The sequence below is a fragment of the Lichenostomus cassidix genome, chromosome 5 (assembly GCF_008360975.1).
Source record: "Lichenostomus cassidix isolate B80296 chromosome 5, HeHo_3.0, whole genome shotgun sequence".
NCBI lineage: Eukaryota > Metazoa > Chordata > Aves > Passeriformes > Meliphagidae > Lichenostomus > Lichenostomus cassidix.
In genome coordinates this window covers 7,898,918-7,918,165 of record NC_139486.1, presented here as the reverse complement: position 1 = coordinate 7,918,165, position 19,248 = coordinate 7,898,918, and the positions used below count along the sequence as shown (strand labels likewise).

Genomic DNA, 19,248 nt, shown 5'->3' with positions numbered 1-19,248 from the left:
ATTAAATAGGTTGTAGTCATAAGCTCACAAAATATTAAATTGCCAGTAAATGGTGAATGAATAGTTGAGGTTGGTAATAAACATTAATAAAATCAATTATAAGATTAAAATCCCATTTTTATGCTTTCAGACAAGCAGGGGCCTGCAGAGGGGCTTTAGGGGGCAATTTGTAGTGTGTGCAACACTGACTGATGCATCAGAGCCTAGAGATTCTCTTTTCCTCTGGGCTTTCAAGTTTGCCTTTGCTTTTTGCTAACATCAGATGAATGCATTGAAAAAAGTTTTGCACTGTTACTCCGGGAGAAGGATGAATATGTCATCTTTCCCTCATATTAGCAGATTTTACAGCCCTGTCCAAGGTACAGAGTGGAAAGAAAGGAAGGTTCAGCCCTTATGATTCAGCAGGGAAACAAACTACTGGGGTTCCAAAGGTGATGGGCTCCACCTTTCAGGTCTTTCTCTTTTGGACAGACACTTTGGGCCACCTGAGCCCTCACTACCTGTAAACACAGGCTGCAAAAGACAGCTGAGAGACCTTGTAGCTCCCTTTTCCAGTCTGAGATGAACAAACTCACCTTTCCAGGGGAAAAAAATAGCAAAATTGGAATGACAAAGTCATTCAATTCAGCTTCAAGGCTGGGGAGTTCTGGCAACCCTCCAGCCCCCATCAGAATTGGGACACAAGTAGCACATGGGGGAACCCACAAAGAGAAAACTGGACTCTCTCGAGTGACAAGAGATCAGGGAGAGAAACCAAAGCTCAGCCAACCATTTTCAGGCACATTTCGTAGTAAAAACACAGCCTCGCCTTCCGTGGCTCTCCTGGGAAGCCAGGGGTGCCGGAAGCCACTCTGACGTGTTCTGCACAAGTCGTGGCTGCTCATTTCCTTGAGTCATTTCCTCGTTCCTGCTGTCCCTGGCAGGCAGCCCAGGGTGCCAGGGTGACAGGCTGTGTCCCCAAGCTGCGCCCAGAGACACCCAGAGCCTGTGCTCTGCAAGGGATGCACAGAGGAAATGACACTCTGTACCTCAGCGGGTTTTGAGCTATGAATTTCACCATTTCTTGTCTTAGTTGGGAGCTCTCAGCTGTGAAATCCTGAGTTTTGATGAACTAAACGTGTCACTGTACTCTGTGTTTGTGGAAAGCAAATACCGCAGGCTTCTGACATTTGCTTAGGATTTTGAAAAGGTGAAAATTAGAGCAAGGCTGGGGTTTTGGATAACAGAGCTAGACAGGAATGCCTCTTTCTTCTGCTGGGATTAGAGGGAAAATATAGCCATAGAACAAAGTTTTACAAAGTTCCAATCAGCAATGTAATTACTGAAATGCTTCCTTTGTGGAAGGAATGCTGTAAACAGCTTTGCAAAAAAAAAAAAAAACAACCCACAAACCAACTACATTGTGAAAGACTGAAAATTTTTCAGTGTGTATTCTAAAATGTGGAATTTAATTAGTTATAATACTTTTTAAAAAGAGTCAAGAAAAGGAGAGGGGACAGTCAAACTCCAGGATGATTTCTAACTATACTATAAACCCACCATTGGTTGCATATGCAGAAGATAGAACAAAAACAAAGGAAATCTTGTAAAAGCTTAAAAGTTGTTTTTTGTTTTTTGGTTTTTTTTTTTTCAAAATGCAGAGTCATTACAGGATTTAAAAGCACTCTGATATTTTTTTAATGCTGAAGATCAGTTTTAATAGTTTAAAAAATGGGACTTCCTGGAGTACTCCTACTCCAGTTAAGACAGAGGAGGGAATTTGGCTAAAACTGAGCTGCCTTCAAATTAACTGCTAACCCCCAAATTTCCCTGTGGATCCAAGTTTAACTTTCCAGATCCATCCTGGAAGATTCAAAGAGAAGTTTTTTCTGCTCCTTCTACTGAAATACATCTGACAACCTCTTAAATTGCCTTCCCCTGGCTTAGTGCTCTGCTGGGTGGGATAAGCAGGCCCTAATGAGGGAAAAATGTATGGAATGAGGTTGCAACATTTTTTGCCTTTTTTCAATCAAGGCGAGATGCCTGTGAACACTGGGCAGATCCTGAAATGCCAAAAATCCTCCAGCTTCCCTGACCATCTGCTTTATTAACACACAGTTCTAAAGACACACTTCCCCATCTCCAGAGCTTAATGCTTCACTTCTAAATATTGATTTTGAATAGCTCAAAATTACTTTTGCAACTAATTATAACTCAACCTCCTTGCTGAACTAATGGATAAGTTATTTAATTTTGTGTATTTTACTGTTGCTTGTGCTGGAAAAATTAGTCTTTTTAAGTGTCACTTCCAGCACACAGATTACAGAGCTGGACAGAGCACTCTTGAGTAGCACTCAGATCTCCCTAGCCAGTTGTTTGAAACTGCATTGCAGTGAGCTATTCAGATCTTTCAGCAGGGCTAAAATCAATGCAAGCATATGAAAACCTAGACAACCTTTAAACAATCTCAACATGATCTGAGAGCTTCAAAAATACTTTCTTAAAACACTAAACTGCAGCACACCCTGGTGAGGCAGCATTTTCTGCTGCCACAGGCACAGGCTGAGCTCTGTGCAGCATCCATAGCAGCTTCCTGAGGAGTGAGTCAGTCAGACAGCTGATGGCACGGTGCTCACACCACCAGATTTCTGTGCAGCTCCTTCTAGACCTGTGCTTTTCACACTGTAGTTAGCAGGCTTCAGGACAAAAGGGAGGAGGAAGTCTGTAAGCAGACAGCCAGAGCTGTCTCATCAGTCAAAGTTGCTCTTATGCCTCAAATGTATATGTTTTTTCCCTTAAAATGGAGGGATCTTGGTGTAACTCTTAAAATGGCACATAAAGAGGTTACTCTCGATTTAAACAACTAAAAATGAGGGGGAATGGCCATTGTTCCTCAATTTAAACTTGAAGTTAATTGCAGAAGGGTGAGGATTTCATTTTAGAGGTCCACAACAAAGAGGATAGAAACCTCTAAACCTAAGCTGCTGGTTTGATTTGTACAAGCAGATTTTCACTAGCCCAGAGTGGCAGGGCTTTTGTCCAGCCCGACAAGCACACAGAGTCAACACTGCATGTGTCAAGGACATTTGTATCTGACACTTGCTTTCAGGCACAGCAACCCCTGAAGGGACACCAAGAACTGCAGGGGCTGGGAGCACTCCACAGGGCACTGGAGACAAAGCCCAGAGGACAGCTAAGTGCTAAAAACAAGTGTCACCTGTTCCCAACAGGAATCACCCCACCCCACCGGCTGGAAAAATGCTCTGTGGGCCATCTCGTGTTTGGTTACAAAGAGGATGGGATGGTGTTGTGTTTTTTAGGGAAAACTTAGAGCCAGAGCAAAGCTGTGGCTTAAATAGTAATAGCTGAAGTAGACAAAGCCTGTATGGATTGTGGTAAATCAATGTAACAGTGTTAGTAGAAGATTCCAAATTCCAAACTGCAGACTTGGATTCCCAAGCTATCAGGATGTGATGTTGTGTAAGACAACAATGACTGAACAGTGGAAGAGGAAAGATCATGAAGACCTCACACGTTATTAATGGTCTGTATTATGATTATTGTGTAATAATTGCCCAGGAATTTCAGTGTTCACAGTCCATCATTGGAGGCACTCAGCTCAAGCTGTGGTGCTTCCCTAAAGGAATCCATCCTTCAGAGTATGTGGAAACCTCATGTGGAACCCCATTATGGTGCTGGGCCTGTGTCAGTTCTGTGCAGGTTTGTAAGGCATTTAGTATTTCTAGAGACAAAGGATGGGGGAGAGGGGGTGTGTGGGGAAGGAAAAAAGGTACAAAAGCCAAGGGAAAATGTTATGTCATTGTGAGTAAAAGACCAAAGGAAAGGTGGCAAGGTGCTGCCGATTTTTTTTTATGCTTTGTTTTCAAAACAGTCAAATACTGAAGGCTCCAAAATATAACTGGTTTAAATGCAAAACTGTGGCTTTTATTTCCAAACATACAATAAATAGGTCCACCACAACTAGCCTCTAACTTCATTTTACATTGAAGGATTTTAAAATTAGCTTGTGCATATTTAAAAATTAAACTTCCCTTTGCACATAATTCCAAACATAACCGAACTGCATTACACACCAGCTCATGGTCTTGGCACTGTGACACAAGCAACCAATTAGAAACAGAGCTCTGTAGCCAGGACTTGAACAAAAATTGCATTTTGAATCGTTGATAAAAGATCTACCAACAATTTCATCTTTTTTTGCAATACACAAAAAACTTTAGTACGTAAATGTTGAAAAGCAAGTTGTCTTCTCTTCAGTTTCTGTAGAGACTGCAAGGTAAGTGGATTTGTTAAGTGTTCACTATTTCCTACATGACACAATTTTCATACCAAAATATCTTTACTGCATAGTAACATTCTGTATTTTCAATGCAAAAAGAGATTAGATGCAGTCTTTGTATTTTATCCCTCATCACTGAATTTAAAGACATTTTTAACCGCATCTCTGTTTCATCACAGTGCAGAAGGCCCTTAATATTTCAAGGATTTATTCAGTCATCTTTTTAATACAAAAGTAGAGGCTGAGGAAAAGCCAGAGTAGTCTATACACAATGCACAATCTGTGTACATTCTGAAGCTGTACCTCTTCAAGAACTAGTTATACACTCTTCAAACAAATCCCTTTATCCAGCAATTCAAAATACTTTAGATCAGAAGTTTTATATTAGAATCAATACAATATATGCATATAAATACATTTATACCCTTCGGTTGCTAAACAACCCAGATGGCTGCGAGGATGTGACCTGAAATGGTTCTCCATAGGCTTGGGATACCAAATTATGTCGGCAGCTAACTGTTAAACAAGAGAGTCACAGTAAAAAAATGGAGATCTCTGCACAGGGTAGGTGTGCCACAGCATCAGTTAAGACTAGAAATACCAGGTGACAATCCTGGCCCCTTCAATAGGGCCGGGATTTCAATTTCTGTGAGATGCAACACACAGGCAACATTTTTTCCCTCTGCCGACGTTCCGTTCATAAAAAGCCTCAGCAGAACAACAAAACCCAAAAAAAAAAAAAAATACAACAAACCAAAGCAAAGGTTTTACAACTGCAAATTTCCAAGATAGGTGCCGCAGCTTTCAAGAACAAAGTAAAAGTTTTATAATTAAAAAACAAGGAAAAAGAAAACATAACAAAACCCAAACCAAAAAGCAATGTGCAAGTGTGAAACTCAGAAGACGGTAGCAGGGATCGATCTAGACCTCGGTTCAGGTTGAAACACAGAACCCAAACTATGGAAAAAACAGTTCTCACTGCAAATCTCATCTCCAGCTGAGGAGGGTGTCTGGATATCTGTATAAAAACACCCCTGCCCCACCCAGGACAGCCTGGGGCAGCAGCTCCAGGGGATGTCACAGCAGTGGCTCTGCTGCAGCAAGAAGTGTTCGCAGCTTGGCTTCCGAAAGGACGCAGAAATGTTGGCTCTCTGAGTATCCTCCAAAGGTGCTAGAGGTTTTAAGTTTGAAGCGTTTCTTCCCACAATGCTAGGTATACAAATGTGTATCTTTTTTTAAATAATATTGCACATAAAAATCATTTTAAAATTTGTAGTGAAAGCAGGGTTGAAAGACAGTGTTTTCCAAAAGAGAATAAAAAGCTACCTGTACATAGTAAGTTTTAATTTAAAGAACGCCAAGATTATTCAAAATCTAAGCACATAATACTGACAGAAAAATGTTAAAATTGCACAATCTACATATAAATTAATTTGTAAATACTTAAAAGTTTTTAAACATTGAATACCCTTGATTTCACAAATCAGCTAGGTCACTGTCAAACGATCAACTTAATGAGTTAGAAGTACTTTCCCCCAGAAAAAAAACCAGAAACAAAAAGATTTGCAGTCTCAGATGAAGCACTGGAAAGAGTTAAAGCATTTCAGCTCAGAGGTAGTGCTAAACACATCCAACTAGAAGTCCATTATATCTGAACTATGATGAAATAACGTAGTAAAATGTAGAAAGACTATAAAATTTACAAAAATAAATAGTTCTGAATGCTTTAGAAAATGCAAGAGACTTTGTTGGTAAGTGTCTTGATCTGCTTTTCTGACCAAAAGAAAGCAAAGCGTGTCTCATTTTTAAAATATACCCATCTCTAGTAACATGTCTGCAATCCACACAATCTAACTCTGCAACTTGACAGATGCCAGCTTGGCATAGACTCTGATATTAAAAATAAAGTGGAGGCTTTGTAAAAGATCATCTCATATGAAATTTGCTTTGCATGTAAATTCTTCTGTCAAATTAAAAATTGCACATAAAAAAGTTTATTGAAAGAGGCATGAGGGGTGATGAGGGTATGCGCCCATTGTTCCACATACACCCTGGAAGGAAAATGATGATTGCACAGTTCTCATAAATAAATTTTAAAAAAAACAAACAACTGCCACTTTTTTGGTTTATAAGTTTTGGAATTACTTAGAAAATCCTACTACGGACAAATTATTATTTAGTTTGCTTTTTAAAGAATTCTTTACAACTTTTCCAGTGGCTTTTATCCTGAAACCAAATGAAAGTGGCAGTTTAAAAGTATCTTTGGGTAAAACGAGTATCAGGATCCGACGAGAATTTCCATGATGTGGTCCAACTCACTCAGATCTGTTCTACATATCTGAATGTTGTTTGCCGAAGAAGAATTACAAGATGGAAAGTTTTTCAATGGTTCTTCTGTAGCAAGAGATGGTGATCTGGGCGGCATTAGTGGAGGGCAACAGAAGTCTGAATCATACATTGAAGTGTCAATATCTTCAAAAATGTCATCTATTGCCAAATCCTTCAAGTAACTGGTGGAATTCGAAATCTCAAAGGAACCAAACACACATTCAGCTCCCTTCAAATCCTGCCTATCATCTTCTAGTTTCAGACCAGTATTTTCTGGAAACCTTGGCTGGTCATCTCCAGTAGGAACCAGACAAGTAGGTGGGCTTATATCTTCTACAAAGTCTAAATCCTTCAGAATGGATGAAATAGCAGATGACATGTCATCGTCTGAAACGATCAGCAGGCTGTTTTCAATCGGATCTTCTACAGACCGCAGGTCACAACAGTGAGACTCTTGCTGACTAATACCTGAAGGCAACTGAAGAGAAATCTCAGGTGCTTCCATCCCTGTGTAGCTGTGAGAAGCAGGAGCAATGCCAGGGCAGATATTCACTGGCTGCTGGTTACTCTCTTGTCTCATCTCCTCCTGAATCTGCCGCACGGTGTTGGCGATGAGGACGGAGCGGTGCAAGTTGGGCTCCACCAGCATTTTGTATGTCTGTAACTTGGTGAGGCACATGTTGAGCACCAGCTGCCTCTTGAGTGGGTATGGCAGACTTCGACTGGAATCAAAGGCACTCGAGAGACCAGCCATGTTCTCCTCATAGTCACTGAGCTTGCGCTTTAGACCTCTCCCCAACATGAACCTGGAAGAGAGAAATTATGAATTAACCTTGGGCAAGCCACACAGACAGTTCTGAAAACCCTGTAGTGGTACAATGTACTGGTTAGCTTAGACTTTTGATGTCCCAGAACATGAAGAGACAGAATGAAATCTTACACTATACTACTTCTATTGAAAAGATGCACTTTCCAGCTGTATTGTTTCATGGCAACATTGTTTTCAGACAGAAACCACGGAAGAAATACACTAAGTCTTATTTCAAAAAACTATATACTTCTAAGTATATCTAACTGTCCACAAGAAATAAAATAGATGCTCATATTAAAGATCAAACGACTATACAGAATATTTCATCATTTCCATTTTAACATTATTGGGTACAGCAGGTAAGATTTCAAAGCTGGCTTTCAACACGCATTTTGATCTAATTAAGGCATTCTAATGTTTTGCTCAGTGTCTCTGACAACTCTCTTTAGGGCTGATTTTTCTCTATTCTCTTTGGTGACCCAAAATTGTTTTACAGCAAAAGCAACAGCAGGGCCTCCCTTGAGATCCTCATATCCATTTCCATAGTTTGGTAGTTTGGTTAAATGGTGGGAGGAAATCTGGCTTGGGCCACTGAGCTCACAGAGAGACAATCAGTGCTCATGGTTGCTGTTTCACAACCTGCTACTGACTTCATAGTAAGAACATCAGCAGGAAGCTATCAAAGAGCATTTTAAAAGTGAACAATTTTGGTAAATAGAAAAAAAATAGAGTTTAGTTACTTTCATTCTGCTTAGTGTGCTCTTGCACTGAAATACAGTTGGTTTAGAACAATGTGATACAAAAACCTGTACACACACACCCGCCTAAAATCTAAGTGATTCAAACAAATACCTTCTCGGGTACTTTGCAACTACCATCCCAAGTCTAAAGCATTTTATTAGGGACAACAAGCCCTATGCAATCACTCATATAAACACAGAAAAGGAGTATGCTGTGCACAGAAAACACTGGTAAAATCTCAGTTACAAATATCTTAAAGTGTCCACGAACACAGACACCTCGCTCCCAAACAATTTTAAAAAATTAAGCAATCATAAATTAGACACCCAGTGGCAGATTAAGGACAGATCCTTCAGGCACAATGATCCAGACCCTGCATGCTGCCGAGGGCCTCCCAACTTCCTTTTCATGTGAGCACTGCATACTGCCAGCAATAGCTCAGCTGATGGCCGCAGCTGCCAGCTGCTAGCCTGTTGCTAGACTTTTGGGGACAAGGAGAAGGCAGCAGGATAAAGCCTCTTTTGCTTTCAGGATTTCTCCAGATTTGCAGGAAGCATGGCAGGGCTCCATGGCTACATCCATCTGCCCAGACAAGGCTGTTGGAGATCTCAGCTCCTCTGGAGGAACAGAAAGCAAGCAAGCAGTGCATCCTCCTCAGTAAGACACACAAGAGAAAACAGACAGCTACTACAGGAGTTTAGGTGTCAGACTTCTCAGTTGTACACATTTTTTTTTTAAAGGACATATCTGGATGAAATTCAACTTGTCCTGGGACTGCATTTTTACTTAGCAGGGAGTAGTCTGGCTTATCTGCAGTTCGCCAATGTTGTTCTTGAAACAGCAACAAACTTTAATTACTTTTAATTGTATCAGTGCTGCAATTTTTTAACTTTGGAACTCTGTTTTTCTCCAAAGTTTTCTGCTAAACTGCCACAGCACCAGCTGAATCTCTTTAAAAAGAGAAGGTGTCTGGTTGTGGTGTGCCTGTTCACCTGGGTCATCTTCCCACACTGATCCTGTATCACTCTCCCACTCCAGCACCCCATCAAGAGCAAACAGACCCAGCCAGTACCGAGCACTCCAACAAAATCAGAACAAATCTGGATACAAAGTTCAGACACAAAATATATTAACAAAGTATTCTGGGGAGGCAGTGCGTGTGTCAGGCATCCTCAAACTACTGACAATGCTGCCAGTAACTGATAATTTTTGACACAACCTATGGAAAATCACAATTAAGCAGGACAAGTAGACTGTTGCTAAATATACTAACTCTCATCATGAAGACAATCGGTATCTGCAAATCATAAAGAACTCACAATGAAATTGTTAACTCTCCATTTTAAGCAGCATTTAAAGGTTGTGCACTACCTAAGGCATTACCTCATAGCATCACTGTAAGAACAGAAATTATGCATCAGAACGGCTGTTTCTTCACTAAGCACCATCATACCCATGCACTGCACAATAGTGGGATTTGTTTGGTTGGTTTGGCTTTTTTTTTTCCCCTCTCAATTAATTAAACAGACCAAAATTTATAACGATAAGGGAATGAAGTTATGACCACACAGGAAACAGCAATTCTGACATTTCGTTCAGACAGAATGCTTGGTTGTGGTAATATGCTGCTCTTAAACATTTTTTAAATATAGATTTACACTTTCTTAGACACATAGAACATACTATTCTTATCTCTTTGAATTATATAAATAACATTAACTCCTAACATCTCAAAAATGTGCTAGTATTTAAATTCTGTAAGTAAGCTTAAAGAGTAAGCAAATTACGACATACAAGGACGTATAATTTCACCAAAACAACTTAAAATTAAATGTTTTACTTTTCAATTCAAACAGTAGTCTAGTTAGGCTAAATACTTCATGCTCATATAGGCAGTCACCCTTCTTTTCATTCCTCAAATTTCCTTCATAAAATTTGTCCCAGAGCATTTTAGAAACATGTAACAATGCTCGAGCATGACAGCACTTGACTATAAAAATGAAGTGCAAGAAACACTATTTGCTCCAACTTCAAAATGTTTCTAATTAACGTACTCCCCACTCTCAAGATGTTTTCTTAAAATACATAAACATAGTACCACCTTACATTTTAGAAATTCTGCCTGTTCAACATTGATTTTTTTCCTAACAGGAAGGATCCCTAACTCTCCCTCTAGGAGCTAGATGACTTCAGAGGTTACACAAAAATTTGGAAAAGGCTAATAAAAAACAGAGTACCATTGGTACAGTGGATTTAAAAATGACTAGTGTCATGGTTGCTACAGGAGACATTAAATTTCAGTTCTTGTCAAACACACTCAGCTGCTGACCTACAAAAGACACAAAGCCCCTTTGTTACCAGCTAATCTACATTTTATCAGGCCTTTTGCTTTACTTTCTAACACAAGAATTTCTGACGGGATCAGATCCTCAACAAACTACTCTGTATTTTCCAAGTAGCTTGTTCTTCTATAGCGCTGCGTATTGCCATCTCATCCCAAACCCCAAATTCACTCAGATGCTCTCTTTCGCAGCATTGCTTTGCAGCAGAAGATGCTACTGGCATTATTTAATTATGCAATGCTTACCCCACCTCAGTTTTTGGTAGCAGGGCAAACCAGCAGCCATGCACACACAAATCACCAGCCTTTCCACCAGCTGACAGGAGGGCACAGCCAGCTCAGAGGAGCACAATCTGGGCATCCTGAAGCACAAAGAGTCTCTAGAAGCTGCACTCTCTGTACTCCAGCCTAATTCCAGGAACCTACTCAGTTCTCAAAAAAATTGGATCAAGTGACAGGATTTTGGGGTGTGCCAATCTGATAACTCTGTAATTTGTAAGTAAATAAAGTGAACAAAAATTAAAGTTTATGCCAACTTTAAATGTGAGGTCCGTAGATAGCTGTTCAATTATAAGAGCAGCAAGCTCTAAGTCACTCTTTTCTCAAACTTGAAAAAGTTCCACAACAAATTTTTTTTCAGTTCAAATGATCTATTTTAGAATCTTTTGTCATGAAAAAACCAGGAACAATGAGGAACAACACATCTCAACTTTTTTCTGGCATTCTCTCATCCTCTCTCATTACAGTAATGCAAACTGAGTCACAAGCTGTTTATGGCAGGATGCTTTTTTAATTAAAAGAATTTTTCAGATACAGAGAAAAGAAAGCAAAGTGAGTATTTGGGAGTACCAAACTCTATTCACATCACTGAACTACAATGGAGTCTACATAGAAATTCTGCCCTGACTGCATTTTCCTCAGTTCCTTCCATGGAGGACATTTCATAGTAACTCCTCCCTGCTAAGATGGGAAGAAGCATCTGAGCACTGTAATCCTACACCATACCAGGGTTTGAAAAAACTTGGGAGGGAAGAGGCACGTCCCTGGTTGGCAAATCCACACAATACCAAACAAACAGGCCTGGTCAGGGTGCAGCTACTCAGAAGAAACATTCCAGGCTACCAAGAAAAATTCACATTGCGACGTGTTGTGGACAATACAGAGCCCGTGCCACCATTTCAGCTCCATCTGTCACAGGGGCTGACAGTGCAGCTGCCACTGACACATGGTTGGGAAGTACAGCTGGGAACACTCTCAAGGAATAATGCAACATGTAAAAACCCTCAATTACTTCTATCTGGGCAAACTACTACTTAAAAACTTTTTTGGAAGATGAGGGAAAAGAACTCAAGAGCAAAGTTAAATAATGTTTAGAACTCAGAACCTCACAGAGCTTTAGTTTTCAGCAGAGAAGAGCTCTAAAAATACTGAGTGTATCAAACACAACGGCCACAGTTAATATTTTCTAAACATGAACTTTTCATGCACAAAACAAGCACTGTAGTCAACTACACAACAGTTGTTTATTTACCACTAAACATGTTTAAATAGCAAGACCATCAATAAAATGCCTGGCCTTCACTATGCAGGTAAAAATAACTTAGTTCATAGTGGTTCCTTTTGGCTTTTCTTCTTAGAGTATTATTAAATTCAGACTTGCTTGATCCTTTCCATACAGCCACACTGTTGCCTTTTTCAGCCCAAGACTGTCTCAAAGTGAAGTATTACTTTTTCTTACAGGACAAAAATACCAGCTTTGCAGACGTGTAAGCACCTCATGAGTGAAAGCTGCCTGTCTAGTTTTCAGTAACACAACTTACGTATTAAAATCAAAATTAGAGACTACTTGCTATTGTAATTTGGGCAATTCCCTTTCAAAGTCTCCTTTGTCTCGTAACTGTAGAAACCATTCAAGAGTAAAGACAGAAGTCTCTCTGGGCTGTGGATTTGTGTCAGTGCCTGACCAAGGCTGGCTGATAACCTGGTGTCCTGCTCTCCCCTTTTCCATGGACACATCTCACAAGCACACATCTATCTGCAGGAAGTGCAAAGGAAGACAAACATCCCAACAGTTGCGGCTGTTTCCCGGAATTATTTGATGTATGCTGCACACCATTTTTAATGATAATCCTTCCCCTACCTGACACATATTTTAGCTTAGGCAACCCAACTTCATGAACAGTTTTAATTAAGTGCTGGCCTGGCTATTGGCTCGTATTTCACGTAGAAGAAAGTGCACAAGAAAATGGAAAGGCTGAAGGTGCAGCTAACAGACACAGCACAAATCCCTTCCTCCCATCTGGGCTTAGTGCTGATCACTTGGACATGACTTACATAACCCTGTAAGCTGTCAGACCACACAGAACATTGCCTCTGACCTGGGGTCCCCAGCAAGTGCTGGAGATCCCCACATTGCATCTCAGCTGTTACCAAAAACCAAGAGCAAGTGAGGGAAGTACTAAACGCCTTAGAAAACACCAAAGTAAAAAGTAATTTGGACCTGAAGACACTTCAAATATACAAAAATGTGTTTAAGCCCATTGCCTCCCCACCCCCGCTCAGCCCTGCCCCGGTTTAGCCAAGATGAGTAAGTGCTGGAGAAGGCACAAGTGACTAAAAGTGTGCATACAGGGAGGAGTGCAGTCCTACCAGCTTGCTCCCATACCTAAACTCCTGTGCAACAACTTCTTCACGGGAGTCAGAAATTACCAAAAACCAGCTGCTCAAAGAAAGGAAACTTAATGTCAACTTTTTGGTCAGCAAATCCTGACCTACAACACACCCAAGTCTGATACAAAGCAACTGGAACACAGAACCAAGATATGCCACTGTTCAGAATCAAGGAACCCCAACAAAAACAACAAACAAACCCAAAACCAACAAACAAACACACACACCCCCCCAAACCCTGAAAACAAAACAGAAAAAAACCCCACCCCTAAGGATTTCCCCAAATTTTGGAAGTAAGACTAGCCTGAATAGCATTCGTTAGGTATAGGAAAGGAATTAGAGGTAGACGGAGTTTAGCACAGAATTATTCTGTAATAAATAACCTGCCCACTGTCATTCACTATGTGTGGATGTAGAGAATAAACTTGTATCATACACAAATATTTTAGGAGCTGAAATGATGTTTAGGAAGCACTTGGAAGTAAGTATTACCTTGATTTAGAAGTTATTTTGAAACCCCCCACGAACAAGCTGTTTTTGTTATGTCTAACGGGATCTGGAAAATTCCTGCACTTAAGGACATCTTCCCAAGTTCTTTACTCCCATTTTATTTCACAAAGCACTGATAAGAGTTTTGCTTTACAAACTATGGCAGCTAAGTTTCAGAGCATGACCTTTCACTCTGAAGAAGGAATTTCTCTGTTAGGATCTGTACCTTCCACAGCTAAAACAAGTGGATCCAGGCTGTACCCAAGAGTAAATGAACCACATTCTCAGCAGCTGATATATATCACTAGAGCATAAGGAAGAGCTGCTGAGGGAAGCTCCAGTGTTCCAGTGCTCAGCAGAGAGAAACCTCCCTCCTTAAAATACCCCAAACTAAACCACTATCACCCTTGTCTGTCACTTGTGTATGTTGTTCCACATTTACTAATAAAGCTCACATGTATATTTTTTATGAGCGTGTGTTTAGCAAGGTTTTTTCAGGGATTTTGAGTGGCTTTTTTGGGTGTTTTTTAGTGGAAGAAGGGCCTGGAATAATTTAAACTAAGGATCAACAGCAGCTGGCAAAAGCTAATACATGATGAAGAGTTACTAAACCTAGAAACTCCCATAGTAAAACTAAACTATAATTAAATGAGAACATAAAGGACTCATAAAGGAAACAAGAACCAAACCACCACGGTTCCACCAAAGCATCTCACTGGACAGACAAAGGATCATTAGATCTGCAAATGCCGTGACAGACTTCTTCACAGCTTGTTCTACTCTATGAACAGTTCTTCATCCATTTTTTTTACTCTATTTGCTTCAGAGATACTGAATGCATTCACCGACATAACACTGATACATATTTTAGGGTAAAAGTGATCTAAAAGATCCACTAATAAAGGAAGTTATAGCTTATTAAATATTAAAAATTGGCACTAAAAAATGTTTGGCCTATTAACAGTTAAAGCAACAAGAGAAAAAGCTCTTTTCCTGATAGAGGACTGTGCATTTACTCTTTCAGTAACCAAATCAAAAATTACTGAATTTTCTCTTGTAGCACACAACTTTGCTTCAGTATCCAAAGTGCCACCTTCTCCCAAAGCAAGATTGTAACACTCAATTTTAGCAGCTGAACAGTGGATCTCACTGTAAGATTGAAGCCTTAGTTAACTGGTTTCCAAGAAAAAGGTGGTATTGTGGCAACATTCTTTGTTGCATTGTAATAATTCCCCCTTATAAAGGAAAAAACAGTAACTGAAATTCAGAATACTCAAACCAAAGAGTTTACACTATCCAGTAAGTCTAAGCACCTGACTTTATATTATATATCCCATTTTTAAAAGGTATTTTTCAGTTTACCATTCTAATCCACAAATAACATTCGCAGTCCATTATCAGAACATGCTCTATGAACATAAGATACAATTTCATAAAAACATACAAGTAGTTACCCTTAGAAAACAGAAAGGAGTCCAGGCAGGAAGATTCTGGATTTTGCATAAAGCGTGGTCATCCAAGAGTCTCAAACTATGCCAGAGGCCAAGCCATCCACCGAGGTAGGAAGATGCGACTTAAGAGGAAAAACAAAACAAAAGCAGAGTATTTAATTACTACGTGGTGGTTTTTATTTTTTCAAACCAGAAGCATTAAGCACACAATTCAATACAACTTTTAAAATGATTTGTGCTAAATTCTCTTAAAACAGATAAATAAGGGTAAAGCCCCTTAAAGTTCATGAATACACTGAAACAAGAGGACCTAACAGTTTCACATGTGAGCACATAAAACGTGGAAATTATCTTTCATAAATGAGTATTACAGAATGCTGATCCGCTGTTAGGCTTTAGCATAGGGACTTGCACTGATACATCTTCAGATTATTGAACACCAATTTACAATTGCAATCATCTCCAAAATCACATAATTAGGAGAGAGAATACCATGCACTGTGAAAAGCTATGTTTCAGAATTATCCCCTAAATCTTACAGGCTGCAAAAGCAGTTAGATTTTTATGAAATTCCCCAACTTTCCTCTTTTTCAGCATACACAAAACCAGTATGAGAAAATAATTGACAATGTGTCCTATGATTGTGTCTAATATTCAGTGTGGCACCATTTCCATCAAAACCCTGATACAGCAACATCTGCAGTATGGCCAGAGACCCCATGGATTAAATCATGGATTAGCTCAAGGCATTGGAAACCGGGAAATGTGAAAAGGCTGAAGTGACAGTAAACTATGGACTAGGCTAGGAGATGTGGAGGGAATTGCACGATCCATGCTCTTGAGGTCTCACCTCCACCTGGAGAATCAAACAGTAATGAATTCCAAGAATTAAAGGCCTTGCAGGGGCTAACAGCCTGCAGGCAGGATTGGATGTGACATGCCTGTTTGTGCACATCACACACACAGACACCTGACCCAGCCAGAGCAAACCACCTCACCAGTGCACCGCAGGAGCAAGGATCAGTACTACCCAGACAAACACAGTCCTTCATGATCAAAAATCAAGAGTTCATACATTATTTCACAAATCTTAAAATAATACATAGTGAAAGGCAGTCTTACATTCAGACAGACGGGCAAGTAAACGCCTACAGTTCATCTTACATAGCAACTCATAGCCTGATGCTACCAAAGGGCTCCTCCGCTTACAGAACCTCGGAACTGTAAAGATGCAGCAAAACAGCAGTAAAATGCCCGTGACCTAAGCAAGCCAAATCTAACCCACAGCAACAAACACATCAGCATCTCCCTCCTCCTCCTCCTCCAAGCTGGCTTCTTTCCCAGTATAAGGAAATCCATACTAGCTATAAATTAAAAAACAAAAAAAGCCCCCAAACAAAGAGAGAAATGAAGATTCATAACATATTTGCTCTGAAACACCAGGACTTGAGATGGTCACTACTGAGGTTCATGAAAGTGTACTTGTTAGGTCACAGGGAGAGGTGTGCAGTCACTGCATTTTCTATACACTGAATATAAAAGAACATGTTTTAGAGTTTTAGGATTCTCTAATGCTAATACAACTTCATAAAGCTAACAAGCACGTTGAAAAGTTTTAGGTGTTAGCACCTTAGCTAAAAAAACCCAGAACCCAACAAGCCTAGAAGCACTGGATAAAAAAATAGTAGTTACTTGTATTTTAGAAGTTCAATATTTTGCTAGAAGGAGATGAAGTCAAGAAGTTTTCAAATTTAATTTATTACATGCTTCAAAGGATTTCTGCAGAAGTAACTGTGGAGGTTGTGACTTTTGCCCTGTATGATTTCACATTGGGATGAGCGTCAGGAAGAAGTAAAGAGGTAAGGTTATTAGGTTTAGTTTTTACAATATATTAGGAAAAAAAAAAACCCAACAACTATAGAAGACACAGATTAGCTGTAAGTCACTATGAATTGTATCTCTAGTGAATTACTTCTTATTTCACTGTCTTCCCAGTATCTGTTTAGGGGTCACTTTAGAATTTTGAGATTATAGCATCATTTCAATGTTAATGGTATTTCCTACATTGCAGCTAACTGCCTGAACTACAGAATTTTAGCCACATCAAAAATGAAGTGGAAAACTACTGCATAAGGCTCCTACCTATGCTTTTGGAAACGAGCATTCCAACACAGTTTGAAAAATTCCAGGCCTAACTAGGGCAGAAATTATTAACTGCACTTATTCGCGAGCCTAATCTGCAATATGCATAAAAGACACCAATCTTACGCTCCTCCAGTCCTATCCACCTGCTCGCAGCCCAGACTAACACGCATTTACCGAGCCGAACAAAACCTGCTATTAAAAACCTAACTGCAGCAAATACATAAGTCGCAGCTAGCAAGCGGCAGCGGTCAGGAGCGGCAGGCTGGAAAGGCTGGGGTTCAGGGAAAGCCCTTTCCTGCCGCCCTCCCGCAGCCGCTCCCGCGGCTCCTGCCACCATTTGGCCTTTGTGGAAGGAGTGCCGGTGCTTCCTGCGGCCGTCCCGCCCCCCCTCCCGCGGCCGTGGGCAGCGGTAACCAGAGACAACCTTGGGCTTCCCGAGCTGCGAAAAGTTACACTCCTCCCTCTTCCTCCGCCCGGCTCGCTCAGACCCCGGCCGGGCTAATTATAACTGCGCGAACAACTTCCACCGCCGGCCGCGCTCCGGGCGCTCTCTCTCCCCACACCCAGCCCGGCTCCCCGGGCCGCCGTGCCCGCAGCCCGGCCCCGCTGTGCCCCCCGCTCCCAGCCCAGCTCCCGGGGCCGCCGTCCCTCGTACCGCACCGCACCGCTCCGCACCGCACCAGCCCGGGGCCCGCCGCCCGCTCCACCTGTCCCCGCTGTCCCCTCCTCTCCCACCGCCCCGCCGCCTGCCCCCCACCCCTCACCGGCAGGGCCCCCCGCCCCGTCGGAGCTCCCGCCGCCACCGCCTCGGCCTCCCGCCGTGCCCGGCCGTCTCCCCGCGGCCGCCGCTGTCCTCCCCCTGCCCCCGGCTCCCGGCCCCGCGCCCTCCCGCCGCTTCCCGCCGCTTCCCGCCGCCTCCCGCCCGGCGCCCCACCTGGGAGCAGAGGAACCCCCGTTCCTTCGCAGCCGGCCGAGCTCCCTCCCTTCGGCGGGGCTGGGACTCGGGCCGGGAGGAGGCGGAGGCAGCGCCACCCCCGCCGGGCCCCGGCAGCCTCCGCTCCGCCCTTCCCTCCGCCCGCGGCTCCCGCGGAGGGGCGGGGGGGAGCGCTGCGTGCGCCGCGCGCGCCAGCTGCCCGCCCTCCCATTGGCCGGCGGCCCTTTCAACCTGCCCGGCAACCATTTTCTGACTGGCCGGCGAGCCGCGGGGGCGGGATTACGGCTGGCCCCGCGGTGCCGCCCAATGAGAGAGCCGGGAGAGCCGGGGAGGGCGGGGCCGCGCGCCGGCCTCGCCCAATGGGGACACGGGCGCCGCCGAGTCCCGCGTCGCCCGGCGCGGCGCTCCGGGGTGCCCCGCCCGCGCTGGCGGGGGCGGCCGGGCCGGGCCGAGCGGCGTGCTGCACTGTTCCGTGCCGCTCCGCTGTGCTCCGCTCCGCTCCGCCCGCCGCTGCCGCACCTTGAGCCTCCAAACCACCGCGGCGCCACCGGCCAGCCCGGACCTAAGCCCAGAATCACCACCCCCTTTTTCTTTTTTTTTTCGGTGTAAACTCGCAGTCCGTCTGTGACCAAAACTGCCAAATTTCAGTAAAAGGCACGCCCAGGGCCTCCGCGGAGCAGTGTTCCTACAACGCCCGGTGCCAGGGCTGTTGGGAAACGAGGCGCACACGTCTCCCGACCAGCCCTAAAGCTACGTCAAACATTGCACAATTCTATGAATATTCACTTGATTTTTTTTCTCTTTTTTTCTTCAAAGATGAGATGGTTTTAGCTATGCTCAAACCTCCTATTTGCTTTTCACGGGCATTTGCGTAATCAAGTTACATTGGCACAAGTGTTTGTACAAACCGGATTTCAAAATCTGACATTGAAGTATTTGTAAAGGTTGATTCTGAGCCTTTGTCAAACCCTGCCATGGGCTGATTACCTGATGCATCCCCAAAAAGCTGCTTGGGCTAAACCCCGTCTCTGAAAGAGCCAGTCTTTAGGACAGTAAACC

The 19,248-nt window shown here is 42.5% G+C and overlaps 1 protein-coding gene across 5 annotated transcripts; it reads right to left on the bottom strand.

Annotated features, from left to right (window-relative positions):
• Positions 1-3,902: 3,902 nt before the first annotated feature.
• On the bottom strand, positions 3,903-18,343 carry LOC146435885 (SERTA domain-containing protein 2-like). 5 transcript variants are annotated; one of them, XM_085061196.1, is made up of 5 exons: positions 16,803-17,928; positions 16,533-16,639; positions 16,233-16,331; positions 15,104-15,232; positions 3,903-7,413 (listed from the first exon to the last, which is right to left on the bottom strand). In XM_085061196.1, exons 4-5 carry the CDS (start codon positions 15,160-15,162, stop codon positions 6,558-6,560), a joined length of 915 nt encoding a protein of 304 aa, XP_084917322.1. In that variant the 5' UTR covers positions 15,163-15,232; positions 16,233-16,331; positions 16,533-16,639; positions 16,803-17,928; the 3' UTR covers positions 3,903-6,557. The 5 variants fall into 5 exon arrangements, with proteins under 5 accessions (XP_084917322.1, XP_084917321.1, XP_084917323.1 ...); XM_085061195.1 differs by lacking the exons at positions 16,533-16,639; positions 16,803-17,928 and adding an exon at positions 18,190-18,343; XM_085061197.1 differs by lacking the exon at positions 16,533-16,639.
• Positions 18,344-19,248: the final 905 nt, after the last annotated feature.

Coding starts and splice junctions, on each gene's coding strand:
- LOC146435885 (XM_085061195.1), bottom strand. CDS start 15,162: ATGCAAAATCCAGAATCTTCCTGCCTGGACTCCTTTCTGTTTTCTAAG. Junction 7,414..15,103: donor TTTTCTAAGGGTAACTACTT/GTATGTTTTTAT, acceptor TCTCTCTTCCAG/GTTCATGTTGGGGAGAGGTC.